The 24,255-nt window shown below is 34.7% G+C and overlaps 2 protein-coding genes across 2 annotated transcripts; one reads left to right on the forward strand and one right to left on the reverse strand.

The window, feature by feature from the left end:
- The first annotated feature begins 622 nt into the window (after positions 1-622).
- On the forward strand, positions 623-5,767 carry LOC124632096 (arylsulfatase B-like). The gene is made up of 7 exons (XM_047166763.1): positions 623-936; positions 1,409-1,568; positions 2,119-2,345; positions 2,661-2,769; positions 3,730-3,882; positions 3,998-4,654; positions 4,741-5,767. Exons 1-7 carry the CDS (start codon positions 838-840, stop codon positions 4,941-4,943), a joined length of 1,608 nt encoding a protein of 535 aa, XP_047022719.1. The 5' UTR covers positions 623-837; the 3' UTR covers positions 4,944-5,767.
- A 4,421-nt stretch (positions 5,768-10,188) lies between these two features.
- On the reverse strand, positions 10,189-12,681 carry LOC124631855 (odorant receptor 67c-like). The gene is made up of 5 exons (XM_047166484.1): positions 11,857-12,681; positions 11,686-11,785; positions 11,354-11,458; positions 10,771-10,926; positions 10,189-10,473 (listed from the first exon to the last, which is right to left on the reverse strand). The coding sequence occupies exons 1-5, from the start codon at positions 12,630-12,632 to the stop codon at positions 10,420-10,422; spliced, it is 1,191 nt and encodes a 396-aa protein (XP_047022440.1). The 5' UTR covers positions 12,633-12,681; the 3' UTR covers positions 10,189-10,419.
- Positions 12,682-24,255: the final 11,574 nt, after the last annotated feature.

The raw sequence follows: 24,255 nt of genomic DNA on the forward strand, positions 1-24,255 counted from the left end.
TTCGTAGTCTGAGTCGTTTTCTTGCTATGCTAATTTATTATAAATATATTCCAGTGTTTTATTTGTTTTCTTGCATTTTTAAATAGATAAGCTTATTAAAACTAACTAAAATAATATGGTAATCCGGTTACACATTCGCTGGCATGATACTTGCATGACTGAAATCAGACAATTTTGTAATTCGGAGTAATATGTTTATTTTATTAACTATGATAGTTTAAATTTTATGACGATCTTCAGATGGCACTTGGTATTTTAATTATATAAAAGATTATTTCACTCATTGTGTAAATCAGCCACCAGAATAATATTAAAACGTATGCAACTGCATTTTAACCTGTGGGTATGAATAAAAAACTTTGCGTTAAAATATTCTTCAATTTTGGATAAATGGGGTGCAGCGTAGTATAATAGAGTAGAAAACAGTGGGATTTTCATAGAAAAGTAATGCTGCATCTGGGAAACCAATATGATGAAAGTTCACCTATCATTCGGATTCTCACTTTGACGGTGACTTACTTGAATCTGCCAGCAGGTTATAAAATAGGTTATTAGTCCAAGTAGCTGCGCTAAAATATGATATCGTTGAATAACGAATCGTGTGAACTTGTGTGTTCACACAGTGCTAAACATCAACACTGAACACTCGTGCCATTTTAGTGATAAATACGTATTCAATAATATCTATGAAACAATTAGACAAAAGTTGAATGTACGATAGCTGCGCGGAGGTACTGTTATGTAGAATAGACGAATAGTTCAACTAATCAAGTGACTAGTTTATACAGATTGAGAAAAGAAACAAGTGAATACATAGTTTAGTCTGTAGTTTCTAGGATGGTGGTCATGAATGTGTTCATTCTCTTATTGATGATGGGAACTCTATCATGTGCAGCAAATCGTCCTAATATTGTATTTATTATAGCAGACGATATGGTAAGTTCAAAAATACCCATTTATAGTTTTGTAAAAAAATAATTTACTATTCATAGTAAATATGTTTTGATATTTTACTGTTATTTTTATAATCAGCACTATAGTGTGATATCTGTGAAAAAAAATAACCATCTTATCAATTAAACGTGACCTATATCTTTCCGTTCATGTACTTAATTGTTATCATTATTAATTGATTTATTAATTATGCTAATGTGATTAAGCATACGACCTTTTTAACGCTATCTTGAATTTGTATTAGGAAATTAATTCATTTCTATTCTAACTATACAACAAAAATATACATAATAAAAGAGATACATTATAACTACATAAACTATCTTTGTAAAACAAGCAATATTATAAAATTAAAACTAAGGAACAGTCACAAAGTGTTAATTTGGGGTGGTCTGATAAAAAGCCGTCAAAATGAGACACCATAGCCTTACGAAGCATTAATTTTTATTTCAAGGGATGGAACGATGTCAGTTTTCATGGGTCAGATCAAACCTTAACGCCTAACATTGACTTGTTAGCATATTCGGGTGTTGCACTCGGACGGTACTACAGCCACGCTGTGTGCACGCCTTCTCGATCAGCCCTTCTTACTGGGAAATACTCTTATAAGTTAGGTAAGCACTTATTTTGTATTACTACACAAATGTATATAATTATTGTACCACTATAAAAATAATCCGTCCGTCCGTGCAACGGAGAGCACGTAAATATCGCTCCTGCTTGTGATCTCGCTCCGTTGGTGTCGGATTGCCGTCCCATCGGGCGCAGAGGGTGAAGGAATAGTGAGTGCACCTGTGTCTGCGCATATGCTTTTGCAATATAATATATCCTGCGCAATTGGCTGATCTCCTTACGTGAGAACAGCCGCCGTAGCCGATAATCGGCTAGGAGGTCATCATCATCATCATAAAAACAAACCTTTTTAAAAATATGAACTCATTAATCAATAACTGTATTTTCCCAAACTTGATAATATGTACAATGTACCTACATATAATCAGACTTGACTCACACGTAGGAGTCACGATAATTCAGGCTTTATATTATGTAGGTATCATTGTATTCCCTGAATTATCTTGACTCCTACGTATGAGTTTGTAAATCATAGAAATGATCAAATAGTCGTTATCGATACCTGATAAACTGGACTTTTTTCCTCTTTAGGGATGCAAGGTTATCCTCTCGTCTTAAGTGAAGATCGGGGTCTGCCAACCAGTATAACGATATTACCCGAGTATTTAAAAGAGGCTGGTTATTCGACCCATATAGTGGGTAAATGGCATGTCGGTTCATCCAGAGAGGAATATTTACCAACTAAGAGGGGCTTCGACAGTCATTTTGGACATAGAGGAGGATATTTGGATTATTATGAGTACAGTTATGAGGAAGACGTAAGTTTTGGTGTTAATCATTATCATATCAACAATAAATCCACATGGTAGTTTAACATTAAGTTCTTTAAAATTAATATGGCATACAATAATGCATAATATAATAATAATTTGGATAACATATCGAGTCTTATCTGAACATTGTTGTATGTTTCGACGCAATGCACCGAGTTTAACTCTGTTGACACCAGTTCAATAAAAATAACTGTAAATTACGGGTCAACGGCAGCACATTAATCTATAAACTATGCTACAGTCCACAAAATTATATTTCAATAATACTGTATTTTTACTTATTGACAAACTTGTTTTTAGTGGGGCAAACTCGGTCGAGTTGCTGGTTTAGCCTTATTTAGAAACCAAACTCCTGCTTGGGATGTTGAGGGGTACATCACAGACATTTATACAGAACAGGCTACATCAAGTAAGTATAAAATTATAATTTAATTAAATAAGTATTTACGTTGTAAGTACTTAATAATGTGTATTGAGTGACTGATACATAAAAAGGGGCTTGTATTATCTGCTGCCATTTGATTTTATTATGCAAATTATACCTACTTAAATATTAACACGATAATATATATTATAAAATAAAAAATATATTGATAGAAATCGTAAATGCATGTGCATGCAATGAATTATTGCAGGAGTGTAATTAGTAAAAGACAATAGGGACGTGACAGATAAGGTAATGTTATTTTAATAAATAATAAACTGTGCTCAGAATCACGTGTAGGTACATTACCTACCCACTTACTGTAATACATCACTTACATAAAATAACTACCAATATATCATATATAAAGCTATTATTAATGTTTGCAATTAATCTGCTAATAGATTTCATGCTTTTATCGTATCCATTTGTAAAGCGAAATAATAGATAGATTACATACTGCAATTAGGTATTTGTTCACTAACAATAAAACAAATCCTACTTATCGAGATTTAGCATACATAGTATTATACAGAATAATCTTCCTATGCGGAATCTGAAATCTATAATTCTATCAATTCAATAGGAACGTAACAATGCAGTCCTCTTCAAATATGTATTGTATATTCCATAGATTTATAATCAAACAAGATCAGTTCTTGTACACCTAAGTATGTATCTAGTACCTACGTGGATTATGAATACAAACCATTCTATCCAACTATCAATTATATTGGCTTAACACGTTATCATTGATTTATATTTGCCACTGCAGAGGCCCTCATGGAGTTATGTTTTTTATCCTAATACTTTTTTATCCTTACCCATAAGTTTGAAATAATAAATATTTTTAACACTCTCTGAGTTTTCTCTGATGACAATACATGACAAGCTAAGAAACGAAGCGTGTTTTTTAGTTTTTTAAACTATATATTTCCTTAATAGTAATAAACAAGCACGACACATCGTCTCCTTTATTCTTGATGGTCGCGCACAACGCCCCGCACGCTAGTAACGATGGAGCGCTTCTGCAAGCACCGCACGACACCGTCAGAGAGATGAGATACGTCGAGTCACCGCAGAGAAGGATTTTTGCAGGTAATAACAGTCCCAGATCTTCATCAATTATTATTAACTAGTTTCCACCAGCGTTGATTCGCTGTTTTTAGCATACTCGTCAAACTTATTATAACTTAGATAATTTCAATTTCAGCCATGATCAAAAAACTAGATGACAGTGTCGGTGATATAGTTGCAGCTTTATATGCAAAGGGAATTTTAGATAACACTATTATAGCGTTCGTTTCTGACAACGGAGGCATGACAAGCGGCGAGTTCAATAACTTCGCGTCCAATTATCCACTGAGAGGAATTAAAATGTCACCATTCGAGGGCGGTCTAAGGGTTGTCGGGTTATTGTGGAGTGCCAACTTGAACAACACGAGTCATTACTGGGACGGGTACATGCACGTCATAGATTGGTTGCCCACACTTTTGAGTGCTGCTGGTATAGAAACGCCAGCAGACATTGATGGGATCAATCAGTGGGATAGTATCAACTCAAACTCGCCTTCTGAAAGAATAACGATGTACGAAATAGATGATATGGTCGGATATGCCTCAATTATATACGGTGACTACAAGCTCTTGACTGGGGAAGTTATTCAAAATTACTGTACATATCAAGGGTCTAATCTTACTGGCCTCATTGGTAAACCTCCGTGTTATGTCGATGCCATTGTGGACAGCACCATGTATAGAGTACTTGACTTGATTGGCCAGCCATTTAACATACATGACTTGAGTCTACGAAAAAATACAATAGTACAATGTGACACACCTCCGACTGATATATGTTTTCCTGGTGTCGGTGAGTTTCTTATAAAACATTTTATTATTGGTAAGTAAGCATAATTTTCCCATCATATTTTTTTAATAATTGTGTACTATTTTCAGGCAAGGTATGCCTTTACAACATAAGAGAGGATCCCTGTGAAACGACAGAATTATCCGCCTCTTACCCGCACTTAGTATTGAGCATGCAAGCTCTGCTGCAAGCGGAGGTATCGAAGAGAATTCCTCGAAAGAAGGTGACTTATAGGAATCCATTATCCGCTCCCAGTCGCTTCAACTATACATGGGATACTTGGGTCCAATGACGATTTTCAATGAAATCGTATATTCGGACTAAGAATATAATAATTTAAAGTAAGTCTGTAGAATTACGCAATATGCAGTAGAAAATCCAAAGCGCACTTAAAATTAAGTGACTACTTGTAAGTTCTTTTAGGTTCATATGTAAATAACTGTAGAATATGATTGTAATGTTATACGTATACATAAAGGCTGAAATGTGCTTCTTGAAGTTGTAAAAAGGGTTCTCCTAAAAATTTTAGTTTAGATTTTTTTCCATTGAACAAAGGAACCGTGGTAATGTAATGAATAATTCTCATAGTTGTGCTGCGTAGTGTTCCCGGACAGAGATTGTTCAAATATTTACATACCAGTATTACGGGCGGTCTTGCTTGAATTTTGTCCTTACCTTTTTCATTGTCACTGATTGTGTGAGCACGTAGGCACTTGAGATAAAAATCTCTTAAATCTGCGTGTTTATTGTTAGCTTAGGATACCGTGAAAACCGAGCTTAATTAGTGCCAATTTACGCTCGGGTCTATAATCTCTGCAATCTTGTAAGTAAACAAGGAGCAAAAATAAACACTGAAAATGTATTTTTATTATTCTTTTAGTGTTACGTCTTTTTTTAAATTTTCGGTTAGTGTTTTAAAACTATTTGAAAAGAAACTGAACATGACTACTAAAATAAAATATTTAATAAAATTCTGCCCTGAAGATAGTGACAGAAACATAGAAAGTACTCACATTTTATGTAAAAAAAAATAATTTGTCAAATCGACCCAGGTCTCGAGAACTAAACATAAAGAAACACCTAAACGAGTACTAAATATACCATTTAATTAACAAACTCCTTTGTTTTATTTTTATTTCTAATAAATATATTACACTTAACCGGATTTATATTAGAGGGAATAGACAGGTACGTAGGTATGTTCACTAAAATATTAAATTATTTTGCAGCATGCACTTGAAAAATCACGATATCTATAGGTTTTTTTACCAACATGTTTGCATTTTGTTATCCTATATTTTTTCATAAACCTTTTGTATATTTTTTAAAAATAAATCTGAACGATTTATTTTGGTCAGTCATTTTTAGGATTTAGAAGTTTTTCTAAGGCTTAAGTGATTAAAAGACTTTCAAGCTTTTATCCAATAGTTTTGCCATTTGTTTGATTAAAACCGATGTAATTTTTAAAATTAAAAAAAACCTGAAACGCATTTAGTTTTCAATGAAATGGGGTTTATTTGCTTTTATTTTATATTGCAAAAAGCATTAGTTATCATAACACAATGAGTATTAAATCAAAAGGTGCCTACTTTTTATACTGCTGTAAAGGGACGTAAAATAAACTATGTAGATTTAATATTAAAAGTGATTGAATGTCCAACATGGAACGGTGAAGTAAGGACTGAAGAAGGACACTCGATATTTTTACAACGCCGTAAAATAAAATGGGATCAAATATAATGACCACCATAAAATGCTTTGATACCCTAAGTTTTGCAACCAGAAATATCTACTGAACACCAGAAAAATAAAGTCTAAAAATGTAATAGTACCAGCTATTTTAGTCACGACTTCACTTTAAATTGTATTCGACCACCAAATTTAGTAAATGATCACCAACTCTTGACGACCAAATTAATGTATTATTTTTGCCTAAATAAGTCACTGTGATTGCCATAAAATGTAGGCTTATTACCAAATAAAGTATTATGATGCCATATTAAGTTATGTGTCCGGCTTGCAATGCATGCGTGAGTGTCAGTATGACGAGTGACAGGGGAAAATGGAAGAAAATGACATATTGCGCCGACGCCAAGTAAAATTGGGAACAGGGCAGGAGAAAGAAGAAGAAGAATGTGTTTCTCAATACACTCTTATCGCACTGTTTAGAGGCATGCAATAGACAATTTTCCACGCTAGTGCAGGAAAAGGGTCCCCATAATGTTATTACATTTATTTTATCAGGCCGAACTTATTTTTTTGGAGTCAGTTTACTTAAACAGGATAGCAAGATGTAAAAACTTTTTTGATGATCATTTACTACTTTTGGTGATCATTTACTACTTTTGGGATAACAATGATTTTTTTGGACTCATTTTGCTTAAATAGGATAGCAGAATTTAAAAACTTCGGTTATAATCTTACTTTAAAATGGTGGTTTAATTTTGGTGATCATTTACTATTTTTGGCTTACGCATGATTTATTTCGGAGTAATTTCACTTAAATAGGATAGCAAAGTGTTAAAACTTTGGTGATAGTTTTACATTAAAATGCGAGTTTCATTTTGGTGATCATTTACTATTTTTGTCTGCTGTTTGTTACTATATCTGGTGATCAGTTAAACATAAGCCAAATAAAATTATTGTGCATAAATCGAACAAAATCATACTTTGTTCAGTCGTAAAATAAGGACACCAGTAGTCCTTTACTAAGGTAGAGACACTTTGTAATATAGTTAAATCATAAGTTGAAAGTATTAAATTAACGATGTTTTGATAGCCTAATTACACACCAAGTGTTGCCACTACTCGGACGAAGCAAAACAACTCCGAAACGTTTTGCAACATTATTGAATTTCATATATGTCCTAGTGAAAACCTGGCGGATACTAGAAAGTGTTAGTTTCGCCATTGATAGAGTTACAAACCTATGAGTGTAAATAAATCATCATTGAAAATCTTAATAGTCAAGCAATCAAAACTTTATTAACTTGATTATATGAAAAAACTTTTTTACAAAAAAATTAAACCGATTTCCAAAAACACTACAAAGCAAAAAAAACTAATTTTAGGTGCATCGGCCTAGAAGTCGGTGTCTAATGGATGTTACTAAGTTAATTTTGCCACCGACTTCTAGGCCGGTAGGTTTTTGGAAGTCGGTTTAATTTTTTTGTAAAAAAGTTTTTTATTTACAGCTTTTCAGTGATACGAATAGTTGTCACTATCCATAAGTCGAAAGTTCTCATCAATACAAAGAATATAAGCCCAAATACGAGGTGTTTTACATATTTAGTTGTCGAGTTCCTTCGCCCTTCTTTGGTCTCCATCATCAGGTCAGCTCAAAACCTTCACTTTAGAAGGTTGTTTGTTGTTACATGTTTGCCTACAACTTTAGAAGGTTGCCCTCGATTTCTCAGGGTTTCCATCATCAGATCCTTGACCTGATGACTATGGGACCAACTGGCAGTTATTCCGCGTCGAACAAAAAAAGAATCACGTAAATCGGCCTATAAACCTCGGAGTAATCGATGTACATACATAGAAAAAAAAAAAAAACATACCTGCCGAATTGAGAACCTCCTCCTTTTTGGGAAGTCGGTTAAAAATATATGAAACAGGCTTTCGATTTCATGAATGATTCATTCAACCTAGAACATAGTTACCAAAGCGGAACAAAAATGCAAATATACAAAAGATAAGAAACAATCTTCATAGAAGTACGAGTACTTCATGATGGGAAGCAATAAATAGTGACACTTGAGCAATGGCACATATTTGGAGCTCCTTTTATTGTGCCAGAGTAGCGTATTACAAACAAAAACGTCTGCTTATTATAACAATATCTTTGTGGAGCATTTTAAGTGGCCATAAAAGCGTTCGTCGGCAAGCTACTTAATATTTAGCTTGAATATTTTAACTGTTTACATGTTAAGCGCTTCAGGTTATTATAATATGCAGTTTCTTATCATAAAATTATTCACACTCCATACTTTCACGTCGTTTTTAAATTCGTTTGCTCAGCTCTAACACCCACGTTAATGCTGTCATGTTGACCAAGGTTAAATAGATTACCTATTTATCGGAAACCAATGTGTCGGATGAGCCAGTAGGTCAAGGTTATTTTTTCAGGCGTTTTTCCTCACCTATGTTGGTTTACTTTATTGTAATAGAGGCTTCGGTGTACTTTAAGGCTTCAATTAAATGGTCTTAGCAGAGAAAAGCGCTGAATTTGATGATGGTGTTATTTATATAAACGTATCACCCTGACAGTGAATAATTAATGGGATAATACATATTTATTACTTAAGTATATATTAGTTTTATCCGCCCTTTGTGAATATTTTTCTTGTAATTCTAGGTAAGTACCTAACCTAAAACATATGTAGAGCAATAAAGTACAAAATAAAACCTCCGTTTGGTACGTAGATCGCAAAATACATTGGTACTACGTACGAAATCTTTGTGACGGTTTGCAAGAGAACTAGCTAGCTCAGCGTCACTCCGAGTATTATCTACGCGACTACCTCTGTATAGCGGGAGGATATTGCTTTCAATTTGGCTGATATATAATATGTATGGCAGCACTATATGGAGTACTCCTACTCCTGTCCTCAAAGAGGGTAATTTTGATACAATAATATTGTAATGTACATATCGTGCTCAGTACCAACTACAGTAGGTACAACCTAAATCACAGGTTCTGAATAAAAATGCTCGCTTTCTTTTCTTACTTGGGTCTTGAGATTAGAGGTTTTGAAGCCTGACGAATATAATTGCAGAATTTTTATATGATCATTATGCAGCTAACAAATAATTAAGGTTTTGTAAGTACAAGAAATAACAAAATTCAAACTCTTCCATGGCTTCTAAGCAATGAAAGTTCACAAGTTGAAAACTCCGGAATAAAATTTCAAATATTAAAAACGAATCTTTACCCACTCAAATTTAACTTCATAGTCTAAATCTGGAAAGTTGTACTTAAGTAGGTACTTTTACACTAAGGCCACAAGAATATGAACACAGTGTTACTTTTAGAGAAAGTTTTGGCTTGGTGTTGCCTTGTGGACTGTTTCGTCGGCTACCCACTACAGAATCTCATTACGCTAGCATTATCCTGAGCAGCGCCGAGAAATAATTACTATGTCACCACAACGTTAGCAAATGCTAATGAATATACATTGACTATAATCTGCGGGGCTTTCGTTACGTCGACAAATGAGTTAGCAAGTAATAAAACGGATAAGGTTAAAGTAAGTCTGCCATGCCTACAGGGCATTAGCAGAACACCACCTTACTTGAAACCTAGAATTAGTTTTGGCTACCTGTCATCATGCCTTGAAAATATCGAGTTCTCCTTTTTAGTTGGCAACACGGATTTAAGCTATAAGTAGGCATATAGGTTATTGCTTGGAAATAATTATGTTATCGTTTTAAAACACCCAAGCAGATATGCTTATCCTTTTTAATAGCCCTGTGTAATTGGATTACTACCGAATTTATGCCCAATTATGACAATGGATGAGTAATAATAAAATTAATTGTGCGATAAGGAATTTATTGCGTCCAGAGTGAATTATCATAATAGAATAGGTACAGTGTATTTATGTGGTACATTTAAATGGTTAATTTGATCCTGCGGTAAGAGTTTTTCTTATTTAATGAAAATTGCTATTAGCGTGCTATGGCAAAGCTGTGGTTTTAAAGGGGTTGTTAATGCTGCTTCTTTCTAGAACTGGTTTACAGTCCATAAGTAAACCATCATGCGATCTTCATTCGCACGCTGCATTCATTAAATTGAATATTCCGTACGATTGACGACACATCTGTAAATAAGTTTTCATAAAGATTAAATACACCTGACTACTTTGCAAATTGAAGTTCTAGATTCAGGAGTCAAAATAAATACCTCCAAACATCGGAATTGATAATCTCTCTACTTTTTGGGAAATCTGTTAATAAAATAAATATGTAAAGCACCACGAAATGTTACAGATGGTGTTGAGACGTAGGTTACCATAAAATAATGTACATACCTATTTTAAAATGCTACTGCTAATATGAGAGAAATAACAATACTACCTGATGCGACTGGCCCAGAAGAATTTTATTGGCTTACGTACCTCGGCGAAGGTGTCGAGATTAATCACGTAGAACACCGTGGTAATCCCTAAAGGAATTCTGGCTCTCGTCATCATGAACAATACAATTTGTCGTATGCGCTTGTCGTAACATTTCTCCCATCTGCACGAATATATTGCTTGACGAAATTTTTCACTCTGTAACAAACAAAATTTTGTAATGTTTACGGCTTAAACGGTAACTACTAATTTGATAAAGATTTTTTCCTATTTTTTTATAGTGCAAAAATACGAAAATGGGCGACGAGTAAACATCGATAAGAGCCTAGACGTGACTAGTAGCCGAATGCAACTGAATTACTTAACAGTATTTTACATGGAGCTCTTGCATATCTGATCATCGCAATTCACAATAAGTTTCTATGTACTTATATTCTCAGATTTTCTAACTCAGAAAATCTTTAATGGAATCTACGACTTAACTTGGTTATGGAGACATTAAGGGAATATCTTATGGCAGCTCATCTTGATTAATTAATCTTAGCTTCATCTTATAATAAGCCCTTTGCTATTCAGTGACTATAATATGGGAATATAAAATCTTAATATGCAGGCAGAGTCTTACCGTTTCCATTAAAAGATCGCTGTAATAGCAAGGCATAAAGAAATGTAAAATGCTAGCAGCAAAGAATGAAATAAACTCGACGTTTATCCGTTTAACTCGCAATTCCTGGAAGAATTAATTATAATTTATTGTGTATAAATTCATCTTGTATTCCACGTGCAGTTGAATCATTTCATGTTTAGCAGCTGTGTTTTATAGCTTTGAAAATAAAATATCTTTCATTGAAACGAATAAATATTATTTAGTTACCTGGAAGAACCTATTCGGAACTTAACGTATCAATAAATAATAAAAACTAAATTAAGTGTTTATTTATCGACTAATTTACTTACTTCGACTATTTGAAACATAGTGAGTGGCAGTAAAAATGTAGTCGCTTTCATGTTGTATTCGTATAAAATGGAATAGTTCTTTTTGACGCGATCTACTAATCTGCAAATAAATAATAATTAAGTGAAATAATTTGTAACGTAAAACTTAGTGTTACGAAAATGAACACATACTTGTAAAGATCCTGAAGTTTGCAAATGATTTTCTTTAAACCTTCTTCTATTTCTGCACGATCTTCGGCTTCCACAAATAATTTACTGATGCGAAGATTGAGCAAGTCAAGTTGTCCACACGTATGTAACATAAATATGGGAAGCATGGGGTCGAACCCAACGTACATTGAAGACGCGTAAACATCAAATACGAAAGTGACTACGAACAAAATCCAAAAAACTACAGTCACATTTTTGTAAGCTTCTATTGGCTGAGGGTATGTTAGGTCGAAGAGAGGTACGAGAATAAACTTGTCTTTCCAAGTGTAATAAGCCATTAGAATAAAAGCTTTTATGGGGAAGATGGCGCTAGTGCCGAAACCGAACACGAGCCAAAACTTGCACACGGTTTGGCCTCTTTCAGCATAACGCACTACTATTTCCAAATCTTCTTTTGAAGTATTTTGTGCACGTCGGTAGTCTTCCTCCATGATGTTAATTATTTCTCTAATCGAAGCTTGGTGATACAGGAGCACCATGTACTTAAGAGTGATCGTAATTGAAACGATAACCATAGTACCATTCTTGCTGGCCTCAGAAAACTTACCAGTTTTAATGTCGTGACAACATATAGAATATATAAGAAATAGACAGCAGCAGAATGTATTTATCATTATGATAGAAAATTTAATGAACCACCGTGTATCTCGTATGATTGATGGATGCGATCCATTTAAGCGCATGGACATTGTTGCAATTTTGAAAAGTTTTTCAAATTTCAAATTAGATTTTGTCATGTTTCCACTTGCCTCTACGAAACGACAAAAACTGATTTGAATTGCAGCTTTATAAAATGAAAAACGTGATGAGAGTTGTGAGAATTCCAGTGATTTTGTTGTGAAAATAGAGCATGTTATTGACAAAGTAATAATGCGTCCACGGCAAAACAATACTTTGCAAAGTGCCTTAGTTGCCTTAGTTCACGCTGCGGCTTTGCTTATGAAGACCTTTTTTGCTTAAATTGTCAGGCAAACTTCGGTTGAAATAGCCTCTCTCTAGTTACTAAAAGAATTTCTCTATTTTCTCTATTGTGAAAGATTCGGTACCTATTTTATGAGAAATTCATTGTCTACTTACTTTAGGAGAAGCTTAATTACTTACCTTTTACTCGTTTAACAATATTTTGTATACTATAGTTCGGCCATTCAGAGAATGCGTTCCTGACACGTCGCGATTGAACTGACGACGTAACTTTGCAATGGCGTTGCAGTTACGATAAAAATATTTTTGCTGGTTGTTTACCGTTTTAACAATTGAGGAGCATTAAAACAACATTATTATATCAATAATCAATGAATGTAGTTACGTCGTCAGTTCAATCGCGACGTGTCAGGAACGCATTCTCTGAATGGCCGAACTATAAGCTCCATAATTAAAGTTTCTTCTGTCAAAATGGGAATACAAAATAGTCAAGCTGGTAAGTAATACTGAACAACAGAATTTACCAATTCATAGTAGATCCACAGGCTGGTATCATTGCTTTGTAAGAGACAGAGTAACTGCGAAGCTAATACGTTGTTGCACGCACCCCCGCATTACGTGCTCAATAGAATTATGGCTGTCATCAATCAAGCTTCGGCAACATTACTGAAACTTCTAATTTTGTTGTCAAACCATTTTTATGGGAAATGACATGTATTGTGGAGTTTCCACGTAACCTTCAGCACAACTTTTTTGTCGTGTGTTGTTTGTTTGGCTTTTTTGTACCTAATATTGGCAGGATCAGTTTAAAAGCATTTTTTATTAAATCTGCGAAATGGTTTCTAGTTTAATCCTGACTTACAAAAACCATCGTGTAAGTAATTCTTTAGTTACTAAGCAATTAGAATAGTTATATTTAATTCAAGTATTTGCAGCGATATTAATGTAAGTTTAATAAATTGTTAATCAAAAATTTATAGACTAGGTATTCTATAAAGTTGAATATTTTGTTTGATGGTCGTTTCACCATCTGGTTTACAATGAGCTGAAACATAAAAATGGCGAGATAACGCACGGTAGCTTATTTTTGATAGGCCTATAAAAAGTATATCAGAGATTGTAAACACGTAGATGCTGGATAATAGGAAAGACGCCGCTATATTTTTGTTTGTCAATTTACTAGAGCTATAAAAGAGCAATGGTTCACTGAGGTTGTAGGTTAGTAGAATTTTACAGATAACGGGTTTTAATTGAATGATATTTCAACTCAATATACATAGTTTCAGGTTTACCTATTGTATAATGTGCTTTGTTTCATTCGCAGTTACGATTGAAAATGGTTAGACAGATATCAAAATTGGTACCTACCCATTCGAAAATTCTGTTGATGTGAATTCGCTGGTTCTCTCGTGACGAAATTAAGGTAACATCAACAGTTTTGTATCGCTTACTCATTTAGTTGTAGATTTTGAGAAAAAAAAAAACGAAAAATGTGTCAACCTCAAAGTCCATTTCCAGTAGTCCCCGAGATATCCTACTTTATATTTGTTCATTTGTATTCCGGCCGCAACCTAAAAGACCCCGCTGCTGTCTTGAATTCCTTATTTTGAATCACGACATCTCTTTTTTTAGAATCTCTAAGCCAATTTATGAAAAAGATAACGAAATGAAGAGTGGTATGTAATGTAACTCTCATTTGTTTACGCAGGAAGATGTGCTAAGCTTATATTAAAGTAAGTACTTATGGATAAAGTAGTGAACCTTATTCTTCCTTATATTGCTGTATTCATGTTAATGCAAAAACGCCACACAAAAATTTCGCTAAGCGGGTTCGACATTTGCATAACTGTTAATGCCCTTTAAAAGCAACGTGTTCGCACCGAGTTAGGAAAAATGTTTTGCGTTTGCTTTTACAAAGTTTTATTGCTATTGCCGACGCCTTGCATGTTACCTACATTTATAAATCCCTTTATTCGGTTTTGTGTAGTCATCTAATGTTGTATATATGAAAATAATTTGATTTAAAGTTTGTATAACTTATCGGGTAAATTGTGTGGGTAGATAACCTAATATCGGAAAGGGCATTGGTCAAATAAAATCAATTAAACTTAATCCGTATCATGATTCGACTTAGACCTTGTTCCAATTCGGCTAAAGTGACGGTTGTCGACGAAGCAAAATGGGTCATCTCGTCAAACAGACAGCTTAATGGATCGCCCTTGGTCTGCGAGACCGGGCAGCAGCTGACTCATTCCGGGGGCATTACCATGCTTTCGCTGCTACATTATTAAGCGGAGATCGTAACCGCAAACATAGAAAAAAAACTATCAACGTCTTTCTTTAAAGCTTTGTCTTCGCTCGGATGTCTTGAGTTATATTATTGTTGGAAGTAATAGTATCAAAATGGTACTTACCTAAAAAAGATATTTCAAGATTGATTCCGTGAATTAAATCATTGATGTGATGTCGACGTATCAAGAAAAAAAGGGGAAAAACAGAAGTTTAACGAATACTTAAGTGGACCTTCAATGTCACAGAGCAGTTTTCAGCTAAATTCAAAAGATTAGTGTAGTTATAGATACTCGAAAGTAGATTCGGGGCTATTTTAGTCACCTCAATCATATCGTAAAACTATGTATACAGAAAACTAGGCAAACTAGCTGAATAGAAAAATGGGATTGGGTTTAGTAAAAATAGTAGAATTTTATTATTTTTCAATTTCAAATTCATAATATGAAAAAGTGACTAATAAAATTGATATGTAAATTCCTGAACTGAAAAATATTTAGATAGAAATCTATTTTAATCTTTATGAAACTATCGATGGTAGGTACAATTTATTTGTATTGCTTTCCAATCTGAATACCTGACGTGATTATTTTTAGTTTTCATCTATTTTGTCATATTGCCCGGAGCTGTGCATCGATAGAGGTTGAATGCTGGTGAAAAAAGAATGATTTGTGTATTTGCAAACGTTATTTGCGGAACTCTTTGATGGATATGCGGTGTGTACGTCACAACGGGAACTAATTGAAGCGGACGCCGGACGTCGGGAAAAAACTGCAGCACGATGGGAAAACAAAGGGTAGAAAATGGTTTTTGTAGCAATCGTCTCGCCTGACGAGGGCTGGGGATGGGATATATTAGCTGTTTTGTTTCAGGAATAGGCTGCACACGTGTTAAATGCACATCCACGCAACACTAGACAGGCAAGAATAACAGAGTGAATGTTGCCCTCTGTGTCGCATTCATTTATCTTTTAGAATAATGAAAATGCTTTATTCTGTCAGTTTATATGATAAATGTTTGGCGTTTGGAACGCTAAGGCCCGATGCTCCAGCTATTCAGGCAGAAGTAACAGGTGGTCCGATCTATTAATTTGCCCAATGCATTTTGTGAACATTTGCGCTACTTCGTAGGGTTCTATTATAGAAGGAAATAAGGGTATATGTATATGTGGTTTAGAAACTCCAAAAATATGCACATGTAAGTTCCTGTAATTAATAAACTATGAGCTCACTATTCTGGTATTGTAAGGCAGAGTCGCAATTATAATTCAATTAGGTATTTCAGGCAAGCAGCAAAACAAAGACTGCCTCTACAATTAAGAGCAAAACCGTAGAGTCATTAAGTTGTCGACAAAACAATGCCATCGCATCTCACTTAACATACATACCTCTGACATTTATGTGTACGTGGGGAACGTTCAGAAATTCCCTGATGACGTTACACGTTATTATAATTAGGCATCCAGCTCGCATCCGACGCCAACAGATTCGGAAACGTTTACATGTAGCAAGGGATTACCAACGAGTAAGTAACCTTTGCTTTGTTTTAGCATGAGGTAATGATTCGCGGAAACTGAGCTGCATTAAATACTACGCTTCCGAAAGTTATCTTCCTATTTTAACCATCTGGATTACTCGGAATCGTATTGCTGTTGTTTACTGATTGTGAATTTAAGCTAAGCATTGACAAAGCTGCTTTCCGTTTTGCTTGCAGTTGTACCCGCATCCTGTGGGAACTATTTATATTTAGAAAAGTAGGTACAGGTACCTTACCATTTTCATAGCCCATCTATTACTGATCTTTGATTGGTCAGAATTATTACGTGAAATGGCCTATGTATGAATTAAACTTTCTTCACTTTGAAAAACTGCGGACGAACTAGGGAACCGCCTTTTTGTTCCGAAGTTAAAAATAGCAACAGGGAATCAGATCAATGTGAGAGCTAAACCTTGACCGAGTGACAGGAATCTGATGAAATTGGAGCAGGGGGACCAGAGCGATGCACCGTGTCGAGGTAAAGTGACCTTTTGAAGAACAAAATATGTGGAACTTCACGCTATGGTTTTTTTTTTATTTAGAGGTAAGTATATTCAAGGTTCGGTAAGCCTGGTAACCAAAAAAATGCTATGTAGGTACTAATTTATTATTTAGAAAATTCGTACCTGTCCATAAAACAACTGTTGTTATAAAAATAAGGGCATTTTATCACGCTAACAAGTTACAAACGGTAGTATCTCGCAAGTTACTAACTTGTTTTTCACGTCCTTCTACCCGCTGGGAATAAGCACATAAATATGAATACAAAGTTTTCTTTTGCTAAAAACACATTCGTGTGGTTAAAACGTAATTGGGTTTGGCGTTAGAAAGTTATAACACGTTGTAATTTATAGAAAAACTTGTAAAGGTCGAGCTGAATTAATGTAAAGAGGGTTTTTATTTGGTTGTTAAGAATTTTTAGTAGGTTAACTGAAAATTTTAACTAATTTTTATTGAACGAAATAATAAATACGGTACGCTATCTATCAGAGTAAAAAAGCTGGATAGGTAATAGATTGTTGTAAATTGTTCAAGTGCATAGCACTTATTTACTGTGCCAATTTGCACATAATTTAATTTTTTATTTAGATAATATAGTAACAAAATGTAATTTGAAAGAATGGAGTGATGTAACTACATCAAAGACTAAAAAATCCATTTAACTGTGTTTCTAGGTAAATCTATGTAGGTGCAACGTATGCTGAATCACTAACACACTGAAATGAAATAACATGCAAATGGTTTGTGGCATTTTTAATTTGTTGAAGGAGCGGCGGTACTGCGCACCGTATGAAGGCAGTGTTTCACTCCACTAAATTGGAAAACTGCGGATTTCACTGCTCTGTGGTGCAATTTTACAAGACTGTAAAAACGTAGGTAACAGATAATACCCTGTTTATGTAGGAAATGGAGCGATATTTCACATTTAATACATTTATTCGGACTTTTGTGGGTTTTAATCCCATCGGCCAGCTTCTAGGAAAGGCCCCTATGCGCTTCTTTTAATCCCGTATAAAATGCAGGCTTAAAATACTCAGATTTAAAAACTTATTAACTAAAAGAAGCGAACCTTTTCAGCTTTAATCTTAGAATAAAGAGTAGTTAGATAGTACTCACCAACTTACAAGTACCTACTTACCCCTATTACAACTTTTAAGAGAAAACTTTAATAGAATTTCTCTATCTAAGATAGGCAATCGAAAACCAAGTCGTAATGCATTTATAATTCGCGTATCTCGACCTCGCACACTTGGCCTATCCTTTTGTTACCTAAAACAGGAAAGGCGATATCTCTATGTTCATATTGTGTAGAAAGCTATTGTCTCGTCTAGTCGGCAAACTAGTCGGATCCATATGTCTACCGGCGAACAGAACGTAATTAATCAAAACAGTCGGCGTTCAGTCTAGTGATTAAATTGATGAAGATTGTACGCAGCTGCGGTGCGGTGTTGGAACATTGTCAAACTCTAGTGTACCCACTTCCCACGGAAGGGCACATGACCTAAAGGGTAAGGTATTGTTCCTCAGGCAACTCTATGAATGATTATATCTGAAAATTTCCCTTGAGTGTAGTAAAATCTAATGAAATTTTGGTAAGTTATGATGATACGAAAGTCTAATTTTATAATGACGGAGTACCTACGCAATCTTCTTTAAAGACTTCTTGATCCCTTTTTTTCATTTATTCACTTGAAATGGAATTCGAAAATATATCTCTATACTAGCTTACGATGCCTTTTAGTTCCTATATCAATCAGACAGTCGCGGATGTAGTACTGCAGGATCGATCATTTTAGCGCAGACAATTAATTAATTGGACGTGGAACACCGTCTCGTTATGTGATGTCACACGCAGAACGCGGCGCGAAATAATGATTGAGTGACGTAGGCTGTACGTCTGACAGCTATAGATGTTCTGACGCTGTTCTACCTTAGGAGCTAAGTATAGATGGGTACGGACATTTTTAGAGTGTAAATTATTAAGGCTGGTGTAAAAGGTCATTTATTTATGGATAAACTGTTGTCTATTTTTGGATATAGGCAATATTAATTAATTTTAGGAAATAAAAAGTAACTTACTTGCCTATCCTTTTACAGAAATAAGCGAGCGTTTGTTTAAACTTAGCTTAGTACTCGTTGTAGTTATAGCGACAGCCCCCATCAAAAATGCAATGTGATGCCGGTGCCGCATGAATTCTGCAGAGCAAAATGAAATGGAGTAATTAATTGCTAAAGTGTAAAGCACCACAGTTCCTACTATCTACAAAATAGGTGTGAATTCTAAACCGTTTGGATAGGTTCCCATCTTAAGCGTCTCTTCACACGAGACTCTCTTTAAATCCTTTTACAACTTTACCATTAAAAATCTGATTCCCGAGAAATATAAAAATTGCTAAGCTGTGTTTAGAAGAATTTTGTAGACCTTCAAGTGTTGAATAGGTGATATAGGTATGTTATAAGTATATTTATATTTTTCTACTACATTCTACATGAGGTAAAATCAAAAGTGAAATCCTGTAATGGGGATTTGTGTCAATCTCATTAGGCTCACCCCATAGTGCATGGGTTTAAAATATATCTGGCTTGTAACGGTTGAATACACTTTTAGTATAAGTATATTTTATGAAAAAATATGTCATTATGTTGTGTAAAAAAACAAATTATGGTCTTTAGTCTGCAGTTCACTGGAGTAGGTAATTACTTTTTAAATGTTACCAAAGCAAATTGTTTTTCCAAAGTGAAACAAAGTTGGAAGTAACATACAGTAGGTAACATTGCTTTGTGGTATAAACAGGCACGATGTAAGTAGATTTCTCGGAAGCATTTTACAAAGAGCAATTTCAACTAAAAACTTTTTTGAGCACTCTAACGTACTAATTACGACATATGGAGTTATCCCGAAATTGCCAACGTTCATTGTTACCGTCGCCGTCAAATTGGATGCTGTGTAATTTACTCAGAATATGTTTAGCAGAATGTCTATCAAACTGACTGATGAGTTGGTAATGTTCATTATTAGGCAAACAAACATGCCTATTATTGTTTTGTATTTGCTTTGAATCAGCACAATACACGCTGTAAGAGGGAAAGGGGATGTTAAATGAAGCATAACATCTTTTTGATTTTGACACTTCGTTTCTGAAGATTATCTCTATTACTCAATTCAAAGATATATGTAGTTTCCTAAGAAGACATATCACCTATGTACATGTTTGAATATAGAATAACAGTTAATAACTTTTACAATAGAATTGAGCTTAGTGCAAACCTTTGTACAATCTATCTTCGTTCCCAGTTTGCGCAGTGATAACTCCGCTTTCATTAGATAAAATATTAGATATGCTCTATCATAATTGAAATCTGTAAAAGAAGGTGCATTCATAGTCGACTTCACTCATTTTTGGTGGAAAACTGTTTTAATTAAAAAGTGCTTGCTTACAAAAATATACTGAAGTTGAATTTTTCTCTAACCTCAAGAAAACATATTAAAACCTTATTTAAATATCGTTTCGGAAAGATTTTGCTATAACCAATTATTTGTTTCATTATTCAAACTGCATTGAAAATATAAATATCCATCTCTGATTTTACAGAACATTATAATACAATTTCATTTATGAAACATTTGCAGCGTACATATTGTGGAATATAAACCCGACTATCGCATCCTAACTATTTGCATGTACAAATTAGTTAGAGACCGTATCGACATTGAATAAGGTGCGGTGGAACATGCAATCAACTAAATTGAGTTCACTGTTACAGATAGTTTAACGTCACTCCGAGTTTGTCTATCATTTTACACTTCTCGAATAATTAACAACCAACACCGTCTTACAATATAGATGTAATTTATTTAATCTCTCACGTGGGTTTAATTATAATTATTATGATTTACTAAAGTTTCGTTGTAATTACAAGATTGAAGTTATTAATGCCAATGTTTGTGTGGTTCTAATAAAGGTTTATTATAATTGGAGAGGAATGAATACCTACCTAGTAAGTATTTGTAAATGTACACTTTGACATTTTACTAGCTAAACTTTCTCATCCAATTAAGAATCGATTTGATTTCAGTTCCTGAACCTTTAATTGGGAAGCTAACAAAAGAACATACACAAAGTCACAGTCAAAGGCATTGTGAAGGGAAGGCAAGTGACACTGTCGTGTGTAACAATACAGTAAGTTACAATTTAGTGTTTTACTGCAGGGGTCTAGGAGAACACGCTAGTTTGGCGACGTAAAGTTCGCCCTCACCAGGGAACATTTGTCTCGTTAGCTCGCGAAAGTAGATGTTGTTTTAACAACGTACCGACTGGGTTACACGGTCCCTTTGATGAACATTAAACCAATGTAGCCTGGTTAAATAAATGCCCGTAATAAGTAAACAGTGGCGATATGGAAAGTTGGGGCAATTTACGAGCCACGGAACATGCGGCCGGAAACGTTGGCAACAAGAGGTGTTAAACTTTTAATTAGTTCGACAACTTTCAAAGAAGCATTAAAGCTTCCTGGCCGCTTGAGCCCGACCTTTGTTTTTCACTTTGTAATCAATGAGGACAATTTACACAAAAAGGAGGTTTTATTTTTTCAATTCTTTATTTTCTTTGCAAAATATTTTATGAACATCGATATATTTGACCAAATGGAATCCCAGAGCACGTACTCGTAGGTATGCGGATATGAGAAAATAAGATTTGCAAAAATGTTAGGGTACATCGGAATTTTTCGGAAATATTCTATCGACAGCTGTTGCATGCGAGATTTTGAAATGGAATTCACTCGCAGAAACTTTGGTGTTCACTAACTAGGACTAACATGTCCAGGTTTTAGTTTTTAGTTGGTTGAAACTTGCTAGTGCTCGTTGTTCTCTTTGTTTTCGTATGCCATTAAGTTAATTAACATACGGTAATCTAAAACAGGAATAAAGGAAATGAGGACACCAATTCTCCAAAATGGCTGAACCGATTCTTATGTTACAGAAGTCATAAGCTTTCATCATCATCATCATCATCTCAGCCATAGGACGTCCACTGCTGAACATAGGTCTCCCCCTTTGATCTCCACAGATACCTGTTGGAAGCGACCTGCATCCAGCGTCTACCGGCGACCTTTATAAGGTCGTCTGTCCACCTCGTAAAAAGCTTTACTTTGGTTGTACTATTCAAAGTTATGATAGGTCCGTTAAAAATCATCAAGTGCATCTATCTATACACTGTGTTGCAAAAACTTTGTAAATGCATTCGTAAATAAAAACATGCCACAAACCCTTCTTATTATACTATGACAAAACTGGCACTTATTCCATAATCCGACCAAACACATAGAAGTGCCTACGTCGTTCCTAGAAGACGTATTGTATTTACTGCTTACTGTAGGTCCATTCTAAGCACGAAAGTGCTATTAAAATTGAAGCTAAATTTTATTACCGTTGCGAACGTACTATTTCGGATTAGGTACGGTCTTATAAGTAATTTATTAACTAATTAATGTTATATGTTGGCGTGAATGGAAGTATTTTAATTAGGTAAGTAAATTTTGTTGGAGAATGAAAGGGTTAAGTAAACTAAAACCATTTAAGCTATGTTTAATAGATGCCCACAAAATTGTAATTAGAGGAAAACTTTTACGTCAAAATTATGAAGTTGCTTACTTGACTATCATTTCCACCTAATAAAATAGCATATAGATAGGTAGCTACTTGAATAACATAAATCATAAAAATCATTACATATCTTTAATTAATGCTTTTAAAAATAACCTATGCCTATAAAATAAAGTCCTCCACAGAGTCTGTCTCTTCGGTATAAGTAGTTGTCGGTAAACTCAAATCTACCTTATGAATTCTCGTGCTGTTTTCACCAATATATGCGGGACATAGAATAAAAAGAACTTCCGAATCTATAGAATATAAAATCTGAGGGCTAGATGCGTCAACTCAAATACGCTAGTACTTAATATCGCATAGTTAAGAGGACGAATTGGAATTTTTGGCGCCAAGGATGTCAATTTTTCTCAGTAAATACAAAACGGATCAAAATACAACTTGGTTACCTGAAAGTTCATGATATAAGCCTTATTTTGTTAGTTGTAGAAACATGATTAGGTAACTTTTATAACAGAGAAAAATATATCAAACATACCTCTTTTTAAAAAGAGATTCACATATTATGGGCAAACGGGACCGATTTAAGCCTCTTAACTTTTTTAGTAGTTGAGTATATACATACTCTTTAAAATGGTAGTAGGAATTTTTATTAAATTATCATTTCTAAATATTAAAATTACAAAACCATTTTGTCGCTTACGACTTTTAGTTATAAGCTAGCGCGCGTATTGTTATCCTCGCCCCGCTCAGACGCTCCGACCCCTTTTGGCGCCTTAGATGCGCGTGCCGGTTATGGAATTATTGTTGACCAATTCCTCGCCTTAATGCTTGGCATCACTTGGAATGCGTCGAACAAGGCACGTCCACTCTATAGGTCATGGCTAATCTAGCATTTGGCACGCATAAAATGTTGCGGGTTTGCGGTTCTAGCTCTGTCATCGATGAAACCACGGAACATTATATTCAGTAAATATGTTATTAATTTGATGTTATTGTAATTTATTTGACTTTTGTTCGAAATAGTGTTTTACGTTTAAGAGAATTATGCTCTTTTCTTATACCAGTTAACAAAATTAGCCCGGTTTCGTGAGCTAAATCATAATAGCCTCCTAGAGGTACAGAATCCTAAAAATATTTGATATAGGGAATTATCTAGGTTGTTGAGGCTATATAACTTCTAAGGGTGCGTCCACATCTGGCGAATGTGCCGTGAATATGCAGGTCGCGAGCCTTTTGCGACCTGCCCGCGAGCTGCGCGCGTGCATTTTTGTTCGTGCGCCGCTTCTGCGCCGCCCGCGCGTTGTTCGCGCGCGACCTAAGCGCCGTACGCTATCCGCGCGCTGGCGGCGCGCGACGCGCTAGTTATTAAATAATTCATATCTTACCCGCTCAATTCGTTTTTGATTACTGGAAGCTAAGCTCGTGTTGTCATGGAGTGGACGGAGGAGAATTGTTTACGCTTAATTGAAACATATAAAAGATATCCAGTATTATGGGATCCTAAA

This window comes from Helicoverpa zea, chromosome 7, assembly GCF_022581195.2.
Source record: "Helicoverpa zea isolate HzStark_Cry1AcR chromosome 7, ilHelZeax1.1, whole genome shotgun sequence".
Lineage (NCBI taxonomy): Eukaryota > Metazoa > Arthropoda > Insecta > Lepidoptera > Noctuidae > Helicoverpa > Helicoverpa zea.

Bases quoted from the DNA above. Each gene is read 5' to 3' on its own strand.
- LOC124632096 (XM_047166763.1), top strand. From the start codon at position 838: ATGGTGGTCATGAATGTGTTCATTCTCTTATTGATGATGGGAACTCTA. The intron at 937-1,408 runs GTAAGTTCAAAA...TTTTATTTCAAG, and splicing joins TTATTATAGCAGACGATATG to GGATGGAACGATGTCAGTTT. The intron at 1,569-2,118 runs GTAAGCACTTAT...TTTCCTCTTTAG, and splicing joins GAAATACTCTTATAAGTTAG to GGATGCAAGGTTATCCTCTC.
- LOC124631855 (XM_047166484.1), bottom strand. From the start codon at position 12,632: ATGACAAAATCTAATTTGAAATTTGAAAAACTTTTCAAAATTGCAACA. The intron at 11,459-11,685 runs GTAAGTAAATTA...TAATTCTTCCAG, and splicing joins CTATGTTTCAAATAGTCGAA to GAATTGCGAGTTAAACGGAT. The intron at 10,474-10,770 runs GTACGTAAGCCA...ACTTATTTACAG, and splicing joins ATCTCGACACCTTCGCCGAG to ATGTGTCGTCAATCGTACGG.